This window comes from Alligator sinensis, unplaced genomic scaffold, assembly GCF_000455745.1.
Source record: "Alligator sinensis unplaced genomic scaffold, ASM45574v1 scaffold842_1, whole genome shotgun sequence".
Lineage (NCBI taxonomy): Eukaryota > Metazoa > Chordata > Crocodylia > Alligatoridae > Alligator > Alligator sinensis.
The window spans coordinates 1,381,419-1,406,418 of record NW_005842295.1 but is presented as its reverse complement, the minus strand read 5'-3'; the positions used below and the strand labels follow the sequence as shown (position 1 = coordinate 1,406,418).

Genomic DNA, 25,000 nt, shown 5'->3' with positions numbered 1-25,000 from the left:
TGTAAATGTACCCTATAAAGGTGGCAGTGGAGAAATCTCAGTGAGTTTGGAAAATGCATATTATTGTTACTTTAGGTACTTTAATGAAAAGTCCGATCTTGGGAAATGTGGAGTACCAGCAACTCCAGTTGTCAGTAACTATCAGCACTGCACAATCAACCTTCAAATCTGAAGCATTTTTGTGTGGGAGGGCTGCAGTTATTGGTAGCTGTGATGGGCCAGGAAACATATAGCATGTTGAGATAGCTGATTCATAACATAGAATGTCTTTAAATCGCATGTAATCTTAACACTTTCTGTGTCATGAACCTGTTATTCAACACTTGAAGGCACAATCTGATTTCATACTCTATGCTATGTAGATGGTCCTAGCTAAGCAGTTGTTTTGTCCCATTCCAAACCATTAACATTTCATATAAATGCATATATGTCTATACACTGATTCTCTAGAAAATGAGACTGCCATTGATCATATTTATTTAAGGCATCGTCCAAATTTCCATCTAGTTGTATATTATTAATATGCTTGCACTTAGGAGTTAAACATTTATTAAACTGAATAATGTTTAGCAGTTATGTTCTCCCTATGATAAACTATATTTGATTCTATGCTTCATTCTTAATATTGGGTCAAATCACCCTCCTGAAATTGTAAAGAAATTATGATATAATTCTGGGAAAAGTCTTGTAATTAAAGACTGTATTGTAAAGTGTAACCACAGAAGTTAAGGTTGCCCAGACAACCTTAATTTTGGTATTTCCTGACTTTACAAAGCTTAATTATAGACTATTAATATCCTTTTAATAGTTTTTAAAGACATGTTAGTGTTTACAGTACCAAGTGGTTCCAGCGGTGTTGATAATCTGACTTTCTATTTTCGTTGCTTATGTACTGGCTCTGGAAGCAGTTAGCACCTTTCTTTTCAACAACTACCTAACAGCCAAAGTGACATGGAGGGAAAATTGTATCTTGAACTAGCTAAAAGGGTCATCGTGGTCCTGCCAGTGTAGATCATGGATTAAGAAATGGTGTTTAGATTTTGTGCAAATAGAAGAGTCTGACCCTGAATCTCTTCACAGTTTGACCATGTTGCTCCAGTGTGTACAAGAGAAATGTCTGTATCAAAAAGGTCCTTTCCCCTTAAGGTCAGATTGAGGCTTATATTTGACTTTGTGACAATGACTCCATCTATCCAAACTTTGAAAAAAAACTGTGTTAAGTCTGTTACACCATTCTGATCTAGACATATATGATTTTTAGATAAATGCCTTATCATGTCAAATTTGATCACACCTAATTATACCCAAAGAGGACTCTGAGCTCTGTCCCAGCTCCTCAGCTGTCCCTCTCACAACCTATTTTCTTGATAGAGTAAAATTATAGAGGACTCATGTTATAGAACAAGCTGTCTACCTTGATGAAGGATTAAGTTCCCAGTCTATGGTTTTAGCGCCTCTGTAGTTTCCACAGGAGTTAGAGAGGGACCGCAGGGGGTTTCCATTGCCTTAATACATTTCTAATTGTGGCTTTGTTTGCCCTCAAAACAATTTATAGCAAACTCAAGAGTTCTTCTGTTTTCTGTAACTAAGCCCTTGTCTGATCTTTTTCAGATGGCTGCCTGGCAGCTGAGAAGAGGCAGATCACACTGGAATGTCAGCATGCCCCCTTTCCCCTAGTATGGGCCCAATTCCAGAGCAGCAAGAGGGAGTCCTCCTCTGTTCAGTTTAGCTGGCTTAACAGCTCTGCTGTACGAAGGCAACAGCAAAATGAGCCCATAGTTGAGCTGGTTCTCTTGTCCCAAGTATGCTTAAATTCAAACTGGCAACACTTTTGACCCAGCTGGAACTTATCCAGCTATGTTTCATTTGTGGGTAGCACAAGGCTATGACCCTAACATACTTGGGGACACCTGTTCTTGAGTACACCTTGCCCACTAGTTCTCAAAGCCAGAAATGAGGTGATAAAGCTGCCTCAGGGACAGTCTAACCAGGTGCTTTCGTGCCTGCTGGAGACAGATCTCAAGAGCAGGCATGGGGAGCTTCACTATGCATTTACAGGTCTGGCATGGGCGAGAAAGAATGGGTGGGCAGGCATCCCTGGAGGTACTGGGAATGCAATGTAGACATACCTAATTCAGCTTGAGTTTGGCCCTGTTTTGAGCTCTCTCTCTTACTCAAGTAAAAGAAAAAGGTATATTATTGCTCCAAGGTGCATTATGGCTATTCTTTTCCTCTGTTTTTAAATGTTTATTACTTTTACTATTACACACCCTTCTGTTGTTTAGCAGTGAGATTACTCTGGTACCTTTAAAGAGGGAGACTTAAATGGATTGTAATTCTGCTTGTTTGGAAGCCCCACAGGATTTTCCTTCACCAACTGATTTCCCTTCACATTGGGGAACATTCATTTTACCTGTAATTAAGGCTGTGCACTATTACATATACTCAAACACTTAAGTTGCTGTTGTAAATATCTTTTGAGTTATGGTGTGTTGTGTTATGGTTTGTTTGGGGCTTTTTTGGTAATAAAAAAAAGTCCAACACCCTGAAACTTTTTTGAAAAAGCACTGGATGACTAGGTCTTGATTCAGCACAATGCTTAAGTACATTTTTAAATCAAAGGCCAGATGGGGTCTCTAAGTATTCACAGATGAAATAAAAGCAACCCAGAGATAGATGTTTGGATGAATTCCACCATGGCACAGAAATCCTGTGTGTATGTGCATGGGCATGAGCAGAGGTGGGAACAACACTTAAATCTCTCAAACTGTATGAGTTTTCAGTCTATTATGTAGGGCTGTGCAAAGCTTTGGTCCCTGAATCAGGAGACCCTTTAGGCATAGTGGGGAACAACACTTAAATCTCTCAAATTGTAGGATTCAGAGAGACCCTTTAATCTCTCTGAATCAAATTGGAACCCTCCAAATCAATTTGGAGAGATTCAGAAAGATTTGATGATTCAGACATAGACACAGCTTTAAATGTTTTTTCTACATACCTCAAGGTACCAGGCGGCTCGTGAATGCTGCGATGCTGAGGCGGATGGAGCGTCCCACAGAAATGCTCAGTAGTAGACCCGGAAGTGGACCAGAAGCACTTCTGGTCTACTTCTGGATCTGCCAGGGAGCACGTGGCCCCCCCTCCCCCCGTGGCCCTCTGCCTCAATGACTGGAGCCTCCTGGGTCTGGGGGGGCACCTGGGGTCCCCCTGTGACCAGTTGCTGGGCCAGAGGGGTGCAGGTGGAGGTGCGGGGGCCCTGAGCACTCTGAGATGGACCTGGAAGTGGACCAGAAGTACTTCTGGCATGCGGGGGAACTCCCTGTGCTCCTGTGGGACACTCCATCCACCCCACCATCGCAGCATTCACAAGCCATGCCTGGTACCTTGAGGTATGTAGAAAAAACATTTAAAGCTGTGTCTATGGCTGAATTGCTGAATCTCCGAACCAGCATCAAATCTTCAGATTCAGCCGAATCGAATCAGGGACAGTGATCTGAGTCAACAAATTGAATCACTGTCCCTAATTCGAGCTGAATCTGAATCGAATACAGCCTGTTTCACACACCCATCAGTGGCACTGTTGAGGAACTCAGTGGCGCATCTACAATAATTCAAAGCAATAAACTCCAGAGCAGTTTGAGCCAGAGTAAACTACTCCTGGGTGCAATAGCTACATGTGTGTCCAGGACAGCAGCAATTTGAGTCAGGGTAGAGCAGTTTACACCAAGGCCACTACTGCCTTGCTATGCCCTGGGCTGTAGGTGGCACCATCAGGCAGAGGAGGGGCTAGTTAGGGCATGAGGGTGCTGAAAGTGTGGAGCTGTGTGGCTAGGTGGCAGGCAGGAGTCAGGCTCCTTGCTGGCTGGGCTGACCCAGCACAATTTATGCCTATGGTAACATATGCATTTAATCACAGTTAATTACTGTATTAGTTTACTGTGGCCTAATACCATTGCATATGTAGACAGTGATGCTTTACTGTGCAGTGAACTAGTCTACTTGCAGTAAAGTGCACATGTACATGCAGCCAGTGTCATTCACACTGGGCCAGATTCTCAGCAAGGGTCAATATATATAGATTTATACAATATTCCTGGACATTTTATTAAAATGTACAGGTCTTATATCTTTTAAAAATAATTTAGTACATTACATTGTACAATCAACTTTTGCTGTCTTTAGGTAGAAATACCTGGTAAAGGTGATTTAATGTTTTATGAGAAGTGATAGGAGGCTGGAACTTCTGAATATTAATTTCAGCCAGGCTACGGTGAGAGGGGCAAGTCATTTAACCTCTGTAACTGTCTCCCTGTCTATAAAAAGAGGATAATAATACTTATCTACCTCCCAGGAGCATTATGAGGATTAATTAGTTAATGTTTGTACAACATTTTGAAAATGTAAAGTACTAAGTGCTTGGTATTATTATTAAATGAAATAGAGATTATTCATGAGCCTTGAAGATGGTGGAAAAAACAGAAGAATAATCTGTTCAGAATAAACTTGTTTTCTCAGTATATGAGAACAGGACTTAGGAGAAACTTCAATCTACAATGTGCAGTATTTAAAATCTGGTTTATCTGACCAGAATCTATACCATAGAGCAGTGGCTCCCAAACTCTGACAGATTGTGCACCACCAGTTTAAAATGATACATACCTAAATACCACCAGCAATTTTTTCAGTTCGGCCTTAAGTATCACCAGCAAATTTTTGTCATATAAAGTAATTATAATAAATCTGTTAATGCATACCACTGACAGGTTGTCTCTGTACTACTAGTGGTACATGTACCACAGGTTGGGAACAGCTACCATAGAGAATTCCAGATTGCATACATTCTTTTGGTCAGTTTTTAGTCAAGTGTTAGTAGGCTTGATAAACTAAGTACCAACAGGCTTTGGTCTTGAGTTTGCTTTACTACATTGTTTCATTTAACATAGGTGTCTATAGCAGACAGTACAAGAAAAACATTGTCCTTCTTTAATTTCTCTTCTATTCATTCAGTAATAGAGCACAGTTTTGTTTCTTTGTGGAAGACCCATATGTCATAGTGCACCTGAATTCTTTCATCTTGACCTTCAGCACTTCCATGTTATGTTGATTTGTTTTTCACATATGAACCACTCTGCTTCTTTGCAAGTGTTGCCATTAGCAATTTAATAGCTACTTACAATAGGAAAAAGTACAGATGTCTCAGGCTATTTACTGGTGTTTCAGGAGGTATCACCAGTAAACATTACCCAATCTGATTTTTGGATCTAAGTAGAGCAATGCACACTGATAAAGACCTCATATAGACATTCATTTTCTCTTGGGAGAGTCATTGCTCTCCAAGGAGAAACCAAGAGCGTATAGATGTTTAGGCTTTTTCTCCCAAAGTAAAAAAGGGAATAACAACTTGGGAACAACCAGGTTTAAATTACTGCCAGGACAGTTTCTCCTGGGAGAGTGAATGTCTGTACATGCTGTGACTTCTTTCAGAAGAGAACACAGTCCTTCAGCATCCCTCCCCCAACTCCAGGGAGACAGCGTGTCACTCTGGCCATACTCTGCTCTCAAAGGAAGAAGAACACATCCACTTCACAATTTCCACATTGTGCTGCAAGAAGACAGGCTGACCAGGGCCAGTCCAGGTCAACCAATCAGGGCTGCCCTATGCACTGCTGCCATCTGGCACCAGACAGACTAAGGGAGCCTGAAGAGCATGCTGAGATGGGTGCACAGTGCCCCTCTCCCCACTCCATCCCCTGACTGCACAGTGTCTGCACTGCAAGCTCTCCACTTCTTAGGGCTTCAACATTCCAATATCTGTACATATGGCTCTGGGTAATTTTTTCCACTAGGAGAACAAACCTGTGAGAATTCTCCCAGATTATTTGAATGCAGCGAAAGAGTAGCTTTTAGTTGGTGAATATTTTTTTTAATCTTCAGTGCCTGTCAAGACTCACAGGACCAAACTGCCAATCTGCCAAAACTCTCATATATGAAATAGTGTATGACAATTACTTAAAATGATGCAAACACAAAATTGTTTCTACATGAATTTAAAAAATTCTCAGTAATCCAATTACTGACTACTACCCAATTCATTCCTTTAGCAGTACAGCAGTTCCTATACACTCTGTTTTTGCTGTTCTTTTTTCTGGTCTAAATATTTTTTTTTTTTAATTTTGAACACGTACCAAATACATCACGTGAGTCTAAAATGAGTGGTGCCCCTGTGAATGAGCAACACTTGAAAAATATGATCAATAATATAACAGAAAAAGCAGTGAAAAGGAGTGGTCTATTAGGCCAGCATTTCCCAACCTTTTTCATCCCATGGCACACTTTCAAGGCCTTTTCGATCCCACGGCACACTGGAAGGATGCTGAGAGGGGGCAAGGTGGCATGCGGCCCTACATGGAGCAGGAGCGGTGGTGGTGCACAGCCAGACATGACGTGGGGGGGTGGTGGCATAGGGCCAGCTGGGATACGATGTTGGCACAGGGCCGCAGTGGTAGCACTGGCTGGAGCCCCTCCCCACCCGAAGTCACGCCCCCCCAGATTCTGCGGCACACCTGGTAATGTCTGATGGCCAAAGATGACCCAAGCAGGGTGTGGGGCCCTGCCCACAGACGCAGGGAAGCTGGTGGCAGATTTGGCGGCTGGGGGTGGTGGTACCAAGCGGCCAGCTGTGAAGCTGGTCGAAGCACTGAGTCATTGCTGCCACTCTGTCTGGCTCCATGGGGCCTCCCAAAGCACAGGGCCCAGGGCAGTCACCCCTATTTGCCCCTCCTCCCCCAGGGATGGCCCTGCTGATGGCACACCAGTATGTCGCAGCACACTGGTTGGGGAACACTGTATTAGGCTTCATTTGCTTTATCTTGTGACTTTACACCCTATTGTAAGTTATTGATGAATGACAACTAATTCTTGCACCTAATTTTGAAGTGGCATGTAGTGATGGTCATATTGCACCATCATACACACACATGTGCATATACATAGAGTCATGTATATCAGATAGGTAAGCACTGTGTAAGCACTTCAAGCCACCTAGATTCCTGACCTTCAGAGAACGTTGCACCGTGTTTTCTTGAGGAAAAGTGAAACAAGATGACCACTGGGATTTGGCAAGAGATGATAGGGGCCTGTAGGTGCATCTACACATGCATTTAAGTATGACTAAATTTAATGCACATGAAGCTAATGCACATTAAACAATTTTTACCAGGCGTCTACATGTGCAGAGGCTCAGCACTAAAGTTAGTGCACTTGACACTAAAGTTAGTGCCAAGTCCCTGCAGCCCTGCCATGTGCCCCTAGTGGCTGGGCAGACCCAGCACTAAAGTTAGTGCTGGGTTGTCTCTACATATGCGTTAATGTGTTTTAAATGATCACATTTAAATTTGATACCTAAATTTGATTTAGGGACAGTTAGCCTAATGTTGACATTTTTAATGCACATTAAGGGTGTGCATGCCCATAATGCACATTAATATGTCTCATGTAGATGTGCCTTATATGGTTGAGTTCAAATTATATTTGGATTCAGAATGTAATTTTTTGTAGGTCAAAGAGGTTTTGAGTGTAGGAGAAATGTAAATCTGAAGTGTGTATCAAACTAAGTAGTGCTATTCATGCAATTTTCCTAAGCAGTTTGTTTCCATCACAAGCCAAAGAAAAACGTTTTTTAGTACAGGTTTCAATTACTGTGTATCTTTAATATCTATTGAAAAAGTAAAATCAGCATCCATTTGAGTGCCTTGATAGCGCATCAGTTAACTGATGCCACATGTAAGCATAACTGGAAAAGCCAAAAGTGTGTCTTATGTATGTCAAATAAAAATCCTAGATCAAGTTTAGGGCTTCATTCCTTCTCAAGCATTACAACTTAGTGTAATGGCATTTGACAGTATTGGCATTGTTATATGACTTCTTTTGGCTAACTCAGCATTCTGAAAAAAATAAATAGTATTTTCACTTTGTGATTGAAAGGGTTAAATGGTACCAATTCATTACCACTCACAAAAGGATTTATTTTGTTCTCATAAATCAGTTTTATTCCACATTTTTATTATTCTCTTGGGTCAGCTACTCCAATTGAAATCAATACAAGTGCAAGTGACACAATCAATCTAGATATTTGATTATGGATTTGAGACCCCCAGTTTTATTCTGTGTTGTTTGGCTAGTCTCTTTCTGATAGTCTCTCTGGAGAATTGAAAAGTCTTATTGGCAACCATGAATTATGAACACAGATTCAAAAACCAGATAATAATCTTTATTTATGTACTGACATTTCCTTTAGGAAGAATGAGCTAGGCATCAAAGGATAGATCTGAAGTTTGTAAAGCTTATAAACTTTTTTATTGTATAATATCTCTCTTGAAATTTATAAGACCTCATAAGTTATCCATAAAACCCCAAACAAAAGAGATCAAATCAATGGCTATATGCTGCATTGTCAGTAAAGCATCACAAGCATTGTAAACATTACTGTTTGCCACTTTGCAGTCATTCACTCATATCTGAGTTTTTCCCATGCCTCCCAGGGAGTGGGACAGACAAGTTGTCCAATCAACAGTATATAGAGGTGTTTTACATCTTGGGCACTAGGTTATGCCCAAGAAAAGATTGTATTAAATCTTTTCAAGGATGTAATACATTTTCTGTAGTCTATGTGGACTCCTTCCTATCTTTGTACTATACTGAGGAGCTTAGCCTATGTGGGTCTGCTAGTATTGTCGGGAGTGTTGTTTGATTGACCCTATCACTTCATGCACTGAAGCACAGGGCAGATTGTTCATGTCCCCTGCATAGGCTGTTGGGAGAGAGTAGGAAGTTCCTTGCAACTTGCCTTCCAACTCTTAAAAGTATCTTCATGCCAGAAGGTTTTTTTTTTTTTTTTGGGGGGGGGGGGGGTGTACATACTGTAGACATGGACAAATCTTTGATCCTAATTATTGCTTACCCTAAACTGACCCCACCTTTGTAAAGAGATTTACAGATGACAAGTGCTAGGTAGGTCCTAGGTAATGCTATGGGAGTGAAACTACCTACTGGGCTCATCTACACGTTTATTAACGTGCATTGCCTATTGTACATTAAATTGAGTACTTGCAAAAGGAACAACTAAATAAATTCACAGTAGGCTGCCCTACTGCACATTAGCATGATCACATGCTTTTTTCGTGATGGTTAATGCTTAGTAGACTAGTAGCATGGTTTTTACATGATGCTGTTATACGCAGTCAATCAGTCTACTGTGCATTAAGCATCTTGTGTAGATGTGCCCGCTGGAAACTACCTTGTTTATAAACTCTTTAGGTGAGAGATCCTTCTGTTTTAGAATACATATTAATAGAAACTATCACAGTGAGACCCATATCCTTGACTGGTACCCCTAAATGCTATTGTGGTACAAATAATGAACAACAATGATTAAGAATATGCCTGGGTAGTAATTCAGCCATGTTCCAGCAGTGCTGTATGAATAGAAGTTTCTTAGTGAAACAGGCTCAGGCATTATGGCTATGTGAAGCTTTGGTCCCCAATTCGATTCAGCAGAGATTTGGCCCAATTTGGTGGCCGAGTCTCTGAATTGAATCAGAGGACCCTTTAATCTCTCCGAATTGAATTGGAACCCCCCCCCAAATCAATTCAGAGAGATTCAGAGATTCAGACATAGACACAGCTTTAAATGTTTTTTCTACATACCTCTAGGTAGCAGGGGCTCATGACTGCTGTGATGCTGGGGTGCATGGAGTGTCCCACAGAAGCACGGGGGGCTCCTCAGCATGCTCGGCACCAGACCTGGAAGTGGATCAGAAGCACTTCCCATCCACTTCTGGGTCCGCCAGGGAGCGCGCGGGGAGCCCCCCCACATCCCCCCAGCTCAGTGGCTGGAACCTCCTGGGTCTGTGGGGGCACCCAGGGTCCTGTTGCTGATCTGGGGGAGCATGGGGAGGGGGGGCCCCGTGCACTCCCCGGCAGACCTAGAAGTGGACTGGAAGTATTCCACGTGCCCCAGCATTGCAGCAATCACAAGTCGCACCTGCTACCTCAAGGTACATAGAAAAAAAACATTTAAGCTGTGTCTGTGTCCAAATCACTGATTCTCCAAATCAGCATCGAATCTTCAGATTTGGATTTGGCTGAATAAAATCAGGGACAGTGATCCGAATCAATGAATTGAATCACTGTCCCCGATTCGGGCTGAATCCAAATCCAAATTGAATAGGGCCTGCTTTGCACACCCCTATCAGGCATAGGTTATCTGAATGATGATGAGAACATAATGAAAGACTCCTAGAGGAGAATTTCCTGGTGCACACCTCCATTTGCTGACATCTAAAGGAAGCTAATATGAGTACCCATGTACAAGACTCTTGGAAGTAAACAGAATGGGAGAGAGGAAGGAAAGATTACAAGAAACATTTACTGGGCTTGGACAGGGTACAGTTCCCAACAGTAGTCATCTACTGGTCATAATATAAGGGCTTTTCTTGCTTTTCTGACCCAGGACCTCTGTAGCCCTCTGCAGGAACTACCAAAGAGAGCTGATAGAAGAATGGGCACATGCTTCACCAGAAAGCAGCCTGTTCCTCCTTTGAGCTTAAAGTCAGTATGCTGCCTGGTCTGTTTCCTCAGGAGTTCCTCTTTAGCAGGGATCCTGGTTTTCTCTGATAAAAAATCCAAATTTTTTTGATAAAAGCCCCAAATTCTCTGATTAAAACCCCCAAAACCTGCATTTTTTCTGCGATTAATATGAAACACCACTATATATTTAGGGATAACAATGTTTTATTAATATATTTACAATTTAAAAGTAATTTAGAAGCCCACCAGTGCCTCAATCATTATAATAAAATTAATTCTAAATACCTATACATTTTGGCATTTGATTTTGTTTTTCTTATTATAGACTATCAGAGCTCCTCCTGCCCCCTTCACTCACCAGGATGCAGGTTCAGCTGCTTTGTGGCACTGGATAACCCTGATATGCTAGTGCTCTGCCCCTGCCCCTGCCCATGACATTGACCCTCATTCCTAAGCCACAGTCCCCTGGCCCTGCCAGTGTCCCTCACTCCTGACCTGCAGCCCCCGGCCCTGCTGCTCCTCCCAACCCACAGGCCTCCACCCCCCAAACCCTACTGATGCCCCCCCACCCCAGTCCATTTCTCCCCATCTCTGCTGGTGCCCCTCACTCCCTACCTGCACCCCTTTCCTCCCTCCCAGCCCTGCTGGAGGTGGCCCCCAGCTTCCCTTCACCTTGCCCAACCCCATGTGGACTCACAGGATGGTGGTCTGCAGTGACACAGTGGGGATGGCCCTCCAGCATGATGTGCGTGCAGCGTACTGTGGTGCAGAACCACAGGAAGCAGTTGGGGCCATGGCCCACATGCTGCCCCATACTGCTGGCTATGGATGAGGCTTTGGCACAGCAGGGAGGACCAGTGCTATGCTCCACAGCAGCAGCAGGAAGCCCAGGCAATGCTGCAGGCAATAGGAGGAGGGTGAGGGGCTCCAGGTGTTCTCCATCCCGCCCACATGTGGCTGCAGCTGCAGTGGCTTCAGCACATGTGGGCAGCAGCAGAATGCATCCAGCCCTAGCAAAGGCAGTAGGGAGAAGTAGGGGACACAAGTAGCACTGCCCCACCTTGGGCAGGAGCTCCTGTACCATGCCAGGTGGCCTGGCCATGGGCCCCCTCCCTAAGGAGTGTCTCCTGGCTTCTGCACCCTTGTCCCTGAGAGCATGGGCACCAGCCTCCAGTGGCATTGGCCCAGGCACTTAACTCCCTCACTGCCCCTGAAGACCACCCTCAACCCCTTGCCCTACTGGAGGGACAGGCACCTCTGGGTGGGCCCCCATGGCAACCATGTAGAGCTGGGTTTGTTGGCTGTACTGAGCACTGCCTCAGGTTCCCCCTGCCCTGCCACAGCCCTGGTGCCTGGACACCTTCCCCCAGCACTGGCAGGTACCTACATTGTGTCACAGGCACCCCTTCCCCGCCTTACACATCACTTCTACATCTACACACACATCCCATCCACACACCCTTGCAACATACACCCCCCACCACAGCCCCCTGGATAGTCCCCAAGCCCTTGTCCTTCAACCCCGCCCCCATTCCATAGATTTACCTGTATCCAACTGCCAGGACTGCTCCCACCTCCCTGCCTTGCTGCATTTAAATTATGTGGTGCCTCCTGATTCTGATTGCCCTCCCTACTCACCCCCCCACCCCAAAGCCCCAAGCAGCTCCTTTCAGACTGAAATTTTGCTAACCTGCAAGGGGAAGATCACAGTTTCCTATTTGAAGGGGGGAAATCTAGGTTTTTTCTCCTTTAAATGGGGAAAAACCACATTTTTTCTGCAGGAAATGGAAAACCCAGATCTCTTCAGGCTCTGCATCCCTACACAGATGTCTGTAAAAGATTGTCAGCTTTTTCCTTACCTGAGTTCACAGAAAGGATTGAGTAGATAAGAATGTGTCTTTTCATATTCTCCATATTAGGATCACATTGACAAGAATATACAAATGTTTTCATGTCCTAGTTGTAATCCTTTTCCCTTTTTTCATTTGGGGCTCTGAAAGGACTTTCAAAATACTTTAATGAATTAAGTATCTCCATGGGCTTCTCAGGAAAGGTATTTATGGAGGGGGAATTGAGGAAGAAAGAGAATGAGTGGTGTTGGGTATGTCTATTCTGCCACTGGGGCAATCCCAAGCTTATCACTGATAAGCCCTAGCCACATAGTCCTCCTCTGCTTGTACTGCATGCTGAAACAGTCTTGTGCATTGTGGTTTGAATGGTGCTGAGCACACTGAAGACTGAAAACTAAGAGTATTCCTGAGCATATGCCAAAAGACAACTGTGTATCAGTTGTGGAATGGGAGAAATAAGGGGGATTCTTTTTCAGTGGTTTTCTCAGGATCACTACAGGTATATCCGCAAAAATGAAATTCAGCCAAGACTCCTCTCAGTCAGTGCTCTGTTGGGCTTTTTCTCTTTATTCTTTAAATTTTCTCAACCTTTTTTTTTAAACTAGAGAATCTTTTCGTTATTATGGGACAAGAAAAAAAAATGAAGTATTTTTGATTGACAATCCTACACAAGTTGTGAAGTATTTATTATTAATAGGAGTACAAGCCCACTTGGGATTGATAGTTGTAGCTAGTGTTGCTGTTTTACCAGAGTAACTTTGAACTATCTTTCTTTTAAGAGGAGCTCTTGTCACATTCAGCTACCCTTTCCAACACGTCAGAATGGAAATGAGGATTCCCTATGATAAAAGAGAGTCAGTTTCAGAACACAGTTTGAAGGCTTGAGACCATGATCCATCTATAAGAACAGCACATCTGCCAACTCAAGAGCAGAGGAACAAATAGCTGCTCAGCTGATTGATACAAAGGCAGCAGTGCACTCATTTGGAAAAATAACACTTTCTTGAAAAGAGGAACAATAACTCAAACTGAAAAGCAGGAAACATGCACTTAAAAAATTGGGAGGATAATTGGGATAATGCTGGAAAATAACCCGGTGGTTTCACAATTATGAGTAAATGATAACCACCTGAAAAAGGTCAAAAGAAAAGAGTCAGCTGCTTCTTAATGGCATAAAATCAATGGCATTAAGTGCTTCCTTTTTCTTTTTAATTTCCAGTTCTTCATTAGAAACACTAGAAGAGGGGAGTGGAGGTAAAAGAGGATATAGATGGGAGCAAATGAGCTTTTGTGGGAGTAGGAATTAATGAAGAATACAGAAGAATAGGCAGAATGAACTTGTAGTGAAGGAAGTCTGAACAGTCTCATAACTTTTTCCTGAGGCACTCAGTAGTACAGAATCAGGAACAGGAAGGAGAAGTTTGTGGTCAGCTAAGACAGGGAACTGAAGGACTGAAATTCTTGGTAAGAATAGAAGAAGGAAGAGAATGCATAGTAGGAGCCAACTTCTGAGCTGATACAAGAGAGAGAACAGAAAGCAGGGCAAAGTGAAATGAAAAAATTTTGAACTTCAATAGACTGATGTCCAGGAAGGACCAAGTAGAGATCTGGTTGCTCAGTAGATGGTGCTAATTTATAGAAAATAATAATAGGGTTATTGTAAGATCAGAGAGAGGGAAGCATTTAGTAGATACAAAATATGGGGGTTTTTTTGGTTAGCAGGGTAGTTTATAAAGAAAAATGCTGCAAGCTCAAATGAGGAGACAGGTGAGTAATTGTTCAGGCAAAACATACTTCTTGAAGATGAGGTTGTCAACGGTGAAGGTCGGGATTGAGAAAAGGACCTTAAATTTTACATAATAGGAAAGGCGTGGGGCTTAAATCTTGCATTATTTTATAGCAGGGAAGGGATTATATTACATTTTATTCCTATTCTTTATACTTAATATTGAAATTCAAATATTAATTGGGCCCATTATTCATCTCTACCCAAAATTTCAGGGGGAAAAAAAAGACTACCATGTATTATAATGATATACAAAGGCAATGCTGTCTATAGGTTATATCTGAAGTCTGGTTAAGAGGCTGACTGGATTCTTTCTCCCAGTCTTTCTAACTTTGTTGTTGTCTCTTGACATGAGGAGGCAAGACAGAACCTCTGCATGCTTGCATACCCACAGGAAAAAGAAGTACAAAAAAACAAGAAGGGGGAGAGAGAGAACCAGGCAATATTGTGCAAGTGAACTAAATATCTCCTGTATAGTCCTCTGAGACTCTCAAAGGGAAGGTTCTTTGGGATGGGTTTTGACACTCTTAAACGTTAAGTAGGCCCACACATGAATAGTCCACTGAACTCAATTTAAGAATTTGTAGAGGAAGATTATACTCTGTGTAAGAAGTAAAGATATGAAAATCTGGTCCTATGTAAAATATGCATGTTGTAGTAATGTTTTAGAGTGCAAAACAAAGTCAGAAACCTAGTCTCAGCAGATTGTATATTTTACAATATGGTGTACAGAATATTTGTTGTGTTGTTTTTTTTAAATAGCATGTGGCAAAACCACCACATTATTCTAGAAGATAAAATAACGCTGAAAGGAAATAATATAGTATTAAGTATTTATGATGATGAATACTTTATATGGTGCTTTTAATCTTGAATGATCTCCCTCCACTTTATACATTACCACCATAGAAAGCCATTAAAATGTATCCAACTCTGGGGTGGAAAGCAATGGTCAACTATAGTGGAGCACAGTGCACCACAGAAAGTGAAAAGAACAAAATTTTATCCAAAGATACCCCATCTTACAAAATGAATGACATCTACAGAAAATGGAAATAATCTTGATTTTTAAGTTTTTTTCTTAAACTCCATGAATTTAATAAACTGCTTGATGTTGATGATTCTTTACTTTAGTTTCCAAAGAACCATATCATACTGGTACAAAAATAACAAATACTTTAGGAAAAAAATTTGCTCATTTATGCAGTGTTTCAGTTTAATGTCTTTCTTTTGCCCTTAATTTACATTTTGGTCCAAATGGGAAGGGTATCTTAAAAGAAACAAATTCTGGCAAAAAATATAGTTTTTAAAGGTAAGATAGAATATACTTACATTTGTTCTACTTCCTTTCTCATTACAGTCTTTGTCAGGAGAATGGTTTCATGTTGTGCCATTTTCTGTTCTCGTTACAACCTTTGTCACATGAATAAGATATCAGAATGCTAATGACTAATATACAGTATTCTGTGTCTGCTGATACTATACTGTACTACTGTGACCTTTGCAATATTATGTATTCTGATTGGCTGTCCATTTCACCTCTTCTCCACAAGTTAATAAGGCTGTAAAAAGGAGAGAACTTGAAATGGCCAGCCAGTCAAATTACAGAATATTGAAAAGGTCAGAGCAGTACAGCACACAGAAAAAAAATTACGGAATATATGAGGCATTAAAATTCTTGTGACAATGATTATAACAAGAATGGAAAAGGATACCCATTTATGTTATTTCAATCTAGTGAACCCCATAGGATGATGTACCCAGGACAGCAGTAATTTACGCACCACCAATCAACATGAATTTTATACACCTATTTACCCTATTATTCAATCAAAAGGATGCACAGCTGCTTTGGAACCCCTTTTGAATTGTACTTCTAAAGATACAGAGAACCTTCAAATAGAAAGACCCACCAGCTAGAATGCTATGTAGAGGTTTACATATTTTTGCAATGATTTACAGGTAGAACATGCATTTTTTTTACTGCCTTGTTTTTTCTGTTATGTGTCTTCTTATATACACACATATGTAGATTATAGATTTTCTATATGAATATATAATGTTGATTATTTATAAATATATAGTCAATACAGTTCTTTTGATCTGCTTGCATCATTTTTTTCAGCCCTTTTTCCAAAAGTGAAAAAAACTGTTATTTTTGCACAGTGGCTGTTGGTCTCTTTTAATGCTGGATTTTAGAATCATTCAATAACCAACGATGTTTTTCTTTTTTTTCTTTTAGTCTTCTCTCTCAGTATTTAAAAGTCTGGTCTTCCATCATGTTTACTGGGTATTTTGTAATACCTCTGACTATTTGTCCCAGTCCTGCTCACAGATCAATACCTAGCCATGTAGTCTGACTTTTCTTAGTAACATGGCATGTAAAACCTGCACTTTCTTATTCTTCAGAACCGCAATAGAATGCAGCTCAAACTTAGTCAGTTTTTAGAAGCCTGAGCCTCTGGCTGTCCCACCCTCATATTCACAGCAGGAAATGTGAGCCTCTGCAAGACCTTAAAGGTTAAGATGCATATGATCTACAGGTTGTAAAGATTAGAGGGAACAGGAAACTTGGAGACTTGTCTTTCTGTATACACTTCACTACTCTGCATAACACATTCTACCAGTTTTATATTCTGCCATGAACTTACTCCCAGTGTGGTCAGTGGAAACTTTGACACCAATTTCCAGGTGATGAGACTTGTCTCAAAGGCTGGAAGTCCTTACTACAAAGTTACTTTGTAATGACATGATAAACCTTGTGGATAAGGAAAGAGTTATCTAAAGGCAGGATTCTCAAGAAGCAGGCCTGCCTGCCTCCCTAGGTAGCAGTAGCAAGTCAGTGAGAAAAAAGGGTGACTTAATTCATATAGCTAGGAAAGGAAGAATCGTGAAGTTTCATCTTAATTTAGTTGACTAATTTATCTTATAATGTTGTGAATGAGATCCAAATCAGGCTCAAGAAGTCAACCAGAAAGAGTAGTAGGGAGGGAGATGGGAGAAAGGAAAGAACATGGAAAATCCTTATTGGGATAAGTAGAAAAGATAAGAATATGGAGAAACTATATGAGTATGGATGGAGTTTACTGAGGGGTGAGGGGGCTGGTTTGATTTGGTTTTGTGGGGTATACAAATTTTTGAGTGGATCAGAATCTTAACTGTAATTAATTTTGGGGGGAGATGCAGAGTGGATATTGGTATCTTTTGGGAGTCCTGCAACTTTCCAGGGGTGGCATTGGTTCTGGAAAAAGTAATTTTCTGTCTTTCTAGTTGGAAACCTGCCTGGTGAGTGGGCTTATCATCCAGGTGGTTATAGGAGCTTTCTTGGCAAAACCCCCATGACAGATTATGTCAGGAAGTATAAGGCAGAAATCTGTAGGAATAATAGAAAAAACTGGCAGGAGCAAAATAATGTTGTCTGAGGATTTACCCATATTTCAAACCATTGCTCATTTAGGAATATGGCACCCAGTCTGATAAAATGATCTCAGCAAGGAGAATAGGGTGGAAGGAAGAATATTCATGAAAACTGAAAAGAAAGGTGCATCCACTTATACTCACAAATAGGTCCAAGCTAAAGCAAGTGAGGCAGGAATGGCACAGAATGATAGGAAGGGCTTATCATAGTAGCACTTTCTGTCAGGCTGAACCAATGCAACTGCATTTTCCAGCCCACTGAAAGTAAAGTTTATGCAGTGAAAAGTGGTAAAGCTGCATAGTGCATGTCACTCCCAGGAGGAGTAATTTGAGGACCTGCATTTAAAAAAAAATATTCTTCTAATATTTATTGGCCAGTAACTGTACACCACTGGGCTGGGAAAAGGAATTAAAAAAAATCAAAAACAAAAAACAAAAACAAAACCCTTTGTTCTGTGTATAATTTAAGTTAGAAAACTTGGCAATGTTCTTCAGAGAGGATATGAGCCTCTGTGTTGTCTAACTCATTGTACATGTGCAAGTTCATTTTTGGAGCTGAATAAAATGGTTAAGTAATTACATACTTCTCATAATTATTGAGTAATTATATACTTCTTATAATTGGTGAGTAATCATTCTGCTATAACTAGAACTTAATGTTACAACTAATTGTATAATTGCTATGTATTAATGCTGTTATCCAGGCAACTTAGAACAAAGTGTTGCCTTGTCAATTTTTTTTTTCAAAATTGCATTAAAAAAAACACAGCATTGTTTATTACCTAACTGGAAAGTGATATTAAAAATGGAATAAAAACAAATGTATAGGGAAATCACATGTTCACTTGGGGTTGCAGAGACTTGCATGAAAGGATATATGTTAAAATATATCAAAAGTGTATTATAGATTTTATTTTATTTTTATTTTAACACATTCAGTGGCAGCCTACCTTTAAACAAGAAGGTCTGAAATGTTAAATACATCTGGCCCTGTCTAAATTTGGGTTTTAAAACTCGTCAGTTATTATATTTTAGCTAACATGTTTTAGAGACCTACTTTTATCATAATCTAGAAAAGTGTTTATGTCATCATCTTCTGTCATATGGCTGGTAATCAGCAGCTCATATGCCTGTATCAAGTTTTGTGAGCCAATGAACAGCCATCCATTTGCAGTTCATGACCACAGTCATGCCTTGGGCTGTTCTTGATACCCCATAGATGAAGCAGATGCTTTTATCTGCTTGGTGGTTTTCTGATGTTGTTCAGTGAAAACCAAATGTTGTGGGAAATCCAAGAGGATTTTCTGAGAGGTTAGCACTATCCCACAGTGCCCTTCACTATGACATTGGATCATGTAAAGGCCCTCTGAAAGCACATCCTTGATCCCAGAATGGTTTTTGAGATTTTAGCTAAGATTTTGGTCAATTCTGGAGGTCCTGTTGAGAGGGCTTGATTGTAAGAGTCTCATTTATAACGGGTTCATTGAGTTATATATCCAAGGACTTAGTATAGGTATTCTGGGACCAAACAGGAGTGCAGTACTCTACAGTTGAGCATCCTGGAGCAAGTGCTGCTCAAAGGCATGACAGGGCAGCTTGGTGTCTGGGACAGTAGTAGCATATGGAGCCACCAGGACATGCCACCGGTAGTAAGACCAGCCATCAGCACTGGTCTAGCTATTTTTCTAGCTCTTCCCTGGCACCCCTCAAAGTCAGCATCCAGGGTGCTTAGTTACATTGCTGGTGCTGCTGTTTGGTGTGCTCTGGGATTAGCACTAGACAGCATCCCTGCTCATTTTGTAAATGTCTTATACTGGCTTTGACTTTTTGAATTCCTTTTATAAGTGGCTTAGAAAGGTCAAACTGGTCTCAGCTCATGCCAATGTACTGTAGGCTAGGTCTGCTTTCTGGCCACATAGGCTTGTACCCAGTACTTCCTGGCTGCTCTGCTGTTCAATAGATGGCTGTTAACATTGTTTTTGAGGGCATGGGGCATAGTTCCTAATAGTTGGAGTAGTTCTCAAGGATCTTGAGGTCAGCATTTGAAGGTGGTATTAATGTTAATGAAATTCATTAATGAATTGTTGGGCTAACAAGGCCATGTGTTCAGCATATATGGCCTTTCTGAATACTGTTTTTTGTGCATCACTCATGTAGTGATACACTCATGTATTGGAGATCTGTGACATGAATGTTGTCCCCTATGGCAGACTATCATATATGGTCAGTATATTGCTAACCTGCTGACCAAGATGTATGAGGTCTCTGTGGTCACTTAAAAGGGGAGGAAATAAGCTGTCAAGTTTGGGGTAGCACTTGAGGGCCCTGGAAAGCTTAAGGAGGAACTATATCTTCATGCCACATCAGAAGTAGAAGAGAAAAGTCAACTGCTGCTGTGCCAATGTTTTGTTTTACTTTGGAAGCCTCTCTCTGTGCGGCTTGTAAGAGCTGGAATTTGGTTGCAGCAATCAAAGCTAGGATTTCAATGCAGTCTTTTCTTTGGGCAAAAGGTTCTGGGTGAATGATATAAATTACGTCAGGACAGCCCTCCTGCTGAACTTCAGGTGGACAGGAAAGATACAGATACATAGCTGGCTTCCTATGGAGGATGGCAGCATCAACCACCTCAAGCCATTTTTTTTTTTAATTTTACCTCTCTGCTTTATGACAGGAAACAATTGCTGCCCCCTTTAACTCTTCAGTTTTTAAGGAATTTAGGGAGATGCCATCCTGGCCAGTAACCTTTTTGTTTCTAGTGGCTTTAGGGCAAGCCCGGTCTATGGGCCAGATTGGGCCCTCAGTGGACTCTCTTTCCCAGCAGCCCCTGCCCATGTTGCTCCAACCACTTTCCATGGAGACCCTGGCCCTATGCTGTCCCAGCAATACCACTTCTGGGGTTTCCATGCAAACCAGCCAGGGTGATGCGAGCAGGGACTGCCTGGAAATGGAATGTGGCCACTGGCCAAATCCACCATTTGCCTACCCCTGCTTTAAAGCCTCAGTCATCTCTGTTGTGGGGTATAGAAAAGATAGAATATACCCGGACACAGAAGACATTTTCTGAAGTATTCTTTCTATAAATTGTGTGATGTTGTTGGTGGGGGCTTTGGAAATGTGGAGAAAATGAACAGTGATAGCATTTGCTACCATTTGTGGCCGTCACAATGACAAGGTCATTGGAGGGCTAGTGACTCCAAGCTGTTGAAGGAGGGCTGATGTTTTGAGGTTGGAGTCAAGAGATCAAGAGATGCTACAGTATCACTCCACCTTTGTAAGTGGCCTCCATTCAGGTTGTCACTCAAAGCTTTTGCTGTGCCTGGGTCTTTAGTCTTGTACTGCTCTAGGAGGTTTTCTGCCTTACATGGCCAGCATGCAGTAACTAACTGAATGTTGCACTGTTGTTCAATGGCATTTCATAGTGTAACTCAAGCTGAATTTGGATTTCAATAAGGAGTAAAAACCCTAAATTATTATGAATTATAACAAGAGGATTTACATTTATATTACTTCAGCTACAGAATGGTTTCATTTTGCCCTATTTTCCCCCTATGCATCACTATTGTATGGCTAACAGCAAACACCAATGTCTGTAAGTTAAATGAACTACAAAATAATTGCAAGACTATCCAAATCAGAGTTCATATTAAGCCATATCTGGATGGGGCTGCAAAGGAAGAACACAGATATGATACAGTTTGTAACACAGTGTATGTGAGGATTAAATTAAAGATCTTGAAAGTGCTAGAGAAGGCAGTGTCTGAAGAAATGCTTCAAGTTTTGTGGTGTGTAGTTTCACCAAATGCATATGAAAGTTAGACAAGAAAAAATGGAAGCTGGGATTTTCATATACATAGAAGAAAATTCTTAAATGGTAGATCTGTCACATTTGCTTTTTCCAGTGAACTCAATGGAGAACTGAGTCTGCTGCTTGTGAGAATTACCACTTAATTCATATTTAGATGGGGTATAATATTAAATGTTCAAATAGAGGTTCAGTCTTGCTCCTGTTGAAATTAATAGCAAAAAGCCCATTGACATCAATAATAGTGGGACTTGATTCATAAAGAACAGAAAATTGCAATAGATACAAAAGCTAACTTTTGCTCTCCCCTCCTTCCTCCCCCGCCCCCCTTTTTTTTTCTTGACAGGTAATGCTAATTACACTATTATAAATGGCACACAGATCTTATACAACAGCAGAGACTTCAATGTATGGGTGCCCATTAGAGGACTGATTCCATTTTCCAACTACACAGTACAAGTAAATGCTTCTAATAGCCAAGGCAGCTTGATAAGTGACCCTGTAAAAATAGTTATGCCACCAGGGGGTAAGTATAAAAAAAGTATCATTTCTCTGAATGTAACAAATTTTCACATATTCTACCAATCACATTATTTGTTACTGCAAATCCTTATTTGAAGTTCAGAGCAACATGTTCATAATCAGCAGTTTTTATTACAAAATTTGTTCTTTTCAGTGTTTAGTATGACCGTATTTAATTTTAAAGCTCTTTAAGTTATGAAAACAGAAGCAGATATATAGTGAACATAGATTGCATGCATGACATTTCTTGTAGTGGGTTTTTTTGTTAGTGGCTCTTAACTAGGCTGGTCTCATATAAAAAATTAAACAGAAGATATGTACATACACTTGCACACAGTATGTAATGTGATGTTGTATAGAATTTGTATGCTACATACAAGAGCAGTATCTACTGGATATGTAGTTACGTTTTTTTTTCTTACAGGTACAAAATAGATTAAGCTATATACTGAGCTAGCTCTATAAATTGGGGTAGCTAGACTTAATTTATTGCTGATTTATGTTAGGTAAGTGTGACCACCCTCAAGCTGTAGCCCTTGGCCATACTACTGCCCTCTGGCAGAGAGGAACTTGACTTGCTCTCCCAGACATTTGATAGCTCACAAAAGGGTGGGCAAAATACAGCCCACAGTCCGGATCCAGCCCAAGAAATTATTTTACCTGGCCTGTGGCTGCTCCTGTGAAGCAGAATTGTATCTAGCCCACAGCTACCCTGGCTTTTGGTGCCTCTCACCCTTCCCCTTCCCCAAGCCAGCCAGCTGCAGGAGCAGCAGGAGGAGGCATTCCCTTCCCCTCCTCAGCTGGCCCTGCCTCTCCTGCCCCCCAGCCCCCAGTGTAAGCTCCAAGACAGGGGGCACCTAGCTCCTGACCAGGCTTCTGCGTGGCAAGGCTGCCTGCTTCCTGCTTTGACCCTCCACCCACTGCATCAAAGCACGGGTAAAGTTCAAGAGGAAGAGGGCCAGGAGCTGTGGGATATCCAGGCTCTGCCAGGCTGGGGCCTTTTAGGGGCATGGGCACCAGTGCCATGCTGCGTTCCCACATGCCACTTTAGGCTTCACCACATTGGGTGCATCTAAAGCAGCTGGTGTGGCTCCTGCTTGACCCTGAGTCCTTGACACATTGCTGGGCTGGGCCAGTGTTGTGCTGTATTCCATTATGCTGCCTTTGGCCATGTGGGTGCAGCTGGCCTGGCTCCTTTAGTTTCTGTGGTATCTGTCTCCCACACTTTCTCACCACTCTTCCTCGAACTGTCTCAGTTTAATGGTCCTGACCCTTGCATATGCAGGCTTCTTCATAAAGATAATCCTTAAATATTATTCCCTTACCAAAAATTTGGCTTGTTTCCTTTGAAAGGCTATTAGTTGGTCCCCCAGTGTCACTGTAGGTTTGCTCATGTCTTATCCAGGGTGGGGCCTAGCTCTGGGTCCTTTGGATACAGAATAACCGACAATGCCTCTTTCTCTTTCCATGGTTTTAACATGTTCTCACGGTATATTTGTCTTTGCTTTTTCCCCCAGGTAATCTGATTTCATAATCCACAGGTCCTATTCACCTAATGACTTCATAAGGCCCTTGCCATTGGGCCAGCAATTTTGATTCCTGATCAGGGAGTAGTGTTAAGACCCTAACCCCCACTTCAAACTACTGGTCCCAGGCTTGTCTATTGTAGGAGTCTTCTTGCCTCCCTTGAGTTTCCTACAAGTTCTCTTTTGCTAATTCTCATATGACCTTTTATGTAAAATTGCTGCCCTCATTGGTAGGGCTGTGTGAAGCTTCAGTTGCTGATTTGATTTGGAGGAGATTTGATCTGATTTGGAGGCTGAATCTCTGAATCTAAATTGAATTGGGAGACCAGTTAAAAGGTCCGAATCAATTCAAAATCTCCAAATTGATTCAGAAAAGATTCAGAGATTCGGGCAGTCCCTGCTCACTGCCGCAGGGAGTGAACCTGAGTTCCATGCTGGTTAGTAGGGGGCCGGGATGGAGGAGGAGGGAGGGGACCATGGGGGGACCCCCACCAGGCCCCATTCCCTGCCTGCTCCCCCAGCCCCGCTGAGTGCCCCTCAACCCCCACCCACTCTCCCAGCCCTGTCAATAGCTGCCCTGCCCAGCCCCAGCATCCTGGTGCTTAAAAAAAACCCCAAAAAACAAGAAACCTTCACTCACTGGCTGCTGCAGCAGCTGTCGGGAGCTCTGGGGGCTTGTGGCAGAGCCCCCCTATGCAGTGCAGGGCAATGGGGGGCAGCAGGGATTGCTCACCCATCTGGCAGGAGCTGGTGAGTGTAGCAGGCAGGGGATAGGGCTTGTTCAATTCAGAGATTTGGTCGATTTGGCAGTGGCTAAATCTCTGAATTAGATTCGGTTGTATTGATTCAGGACAGTGATTTGAATCACCGAATCGAATCACTGGCCCCCGAATTGGCTGAATCCAAATCCAAAGCAAATACTAGCCACTTCACACAGGCCTACTGGTTGGACAGTATTTCCCTCAGTTAGTCAACCCTTGTGAAAAATGTTAATAGTTCCCCCACAGTCTTAGGAGCTGTAACTGCTTGCATTGGAACCACTTCTGGATAACTAGTTTCATAGTGCAGTAGAAATAGGATATATTGGTACCCTGCAGCACTCTTTTCTACGGGACCCATGATGTCTGTTGTGACCTGCTCAAAGGGCAGTTTTGGCATCAGAATATGTGCGGCCACTGGGGATTTCCCAGGGGCCCCAAGCTGACAGTCTGGGGAGGACTTGCAGAATCTGGCTACATCTGTATGAATGCCATGCCAAAAAAGCTTCAATTGCAACTGTTCTTTGGTCTTGTCCTCATAGGCAACTTATGAGCTATTTTCATCAGTGCCCTTCTATACATTTTTTGGATTATAAGTTGCTCTGTCTCTTCCCCAGATACTGACTATATCAATGTAGAATAACAAATCCTTGTGTACTTCAAATCAGGAGTAGATCTGCATCAGTTAAGGTCATTGCACCTCCCCTTTGAGTTTTGCTAAATGCTTCTTTTAGATTTTGTTAAAGTTGACT

General features: G+C 41.9%; 1 protein-coding gene across 1 annotated transcript in view; it reads left to right on the top strand.

Moving 5' to 3' along the window:
* The window catches only part of USH2A (usherin), a gene marked incomplete at its 5' end in the record, with an annotated part of 567,922 nt that overhangs the window by 283,073 nt on the left and 259,849 nt on the right, over positions 1-25,000 (top strand). The window contains one exon of the mRNA XM_025209559.1: positions 21,789-21,968. Coding sequence (XP_025065344.1) covers positions 21,789-21,968 — 180 coding nt within the window. The remainder of the gene's footprint in view (positions 1-21,788; positions 21,969-25,000) is intronic.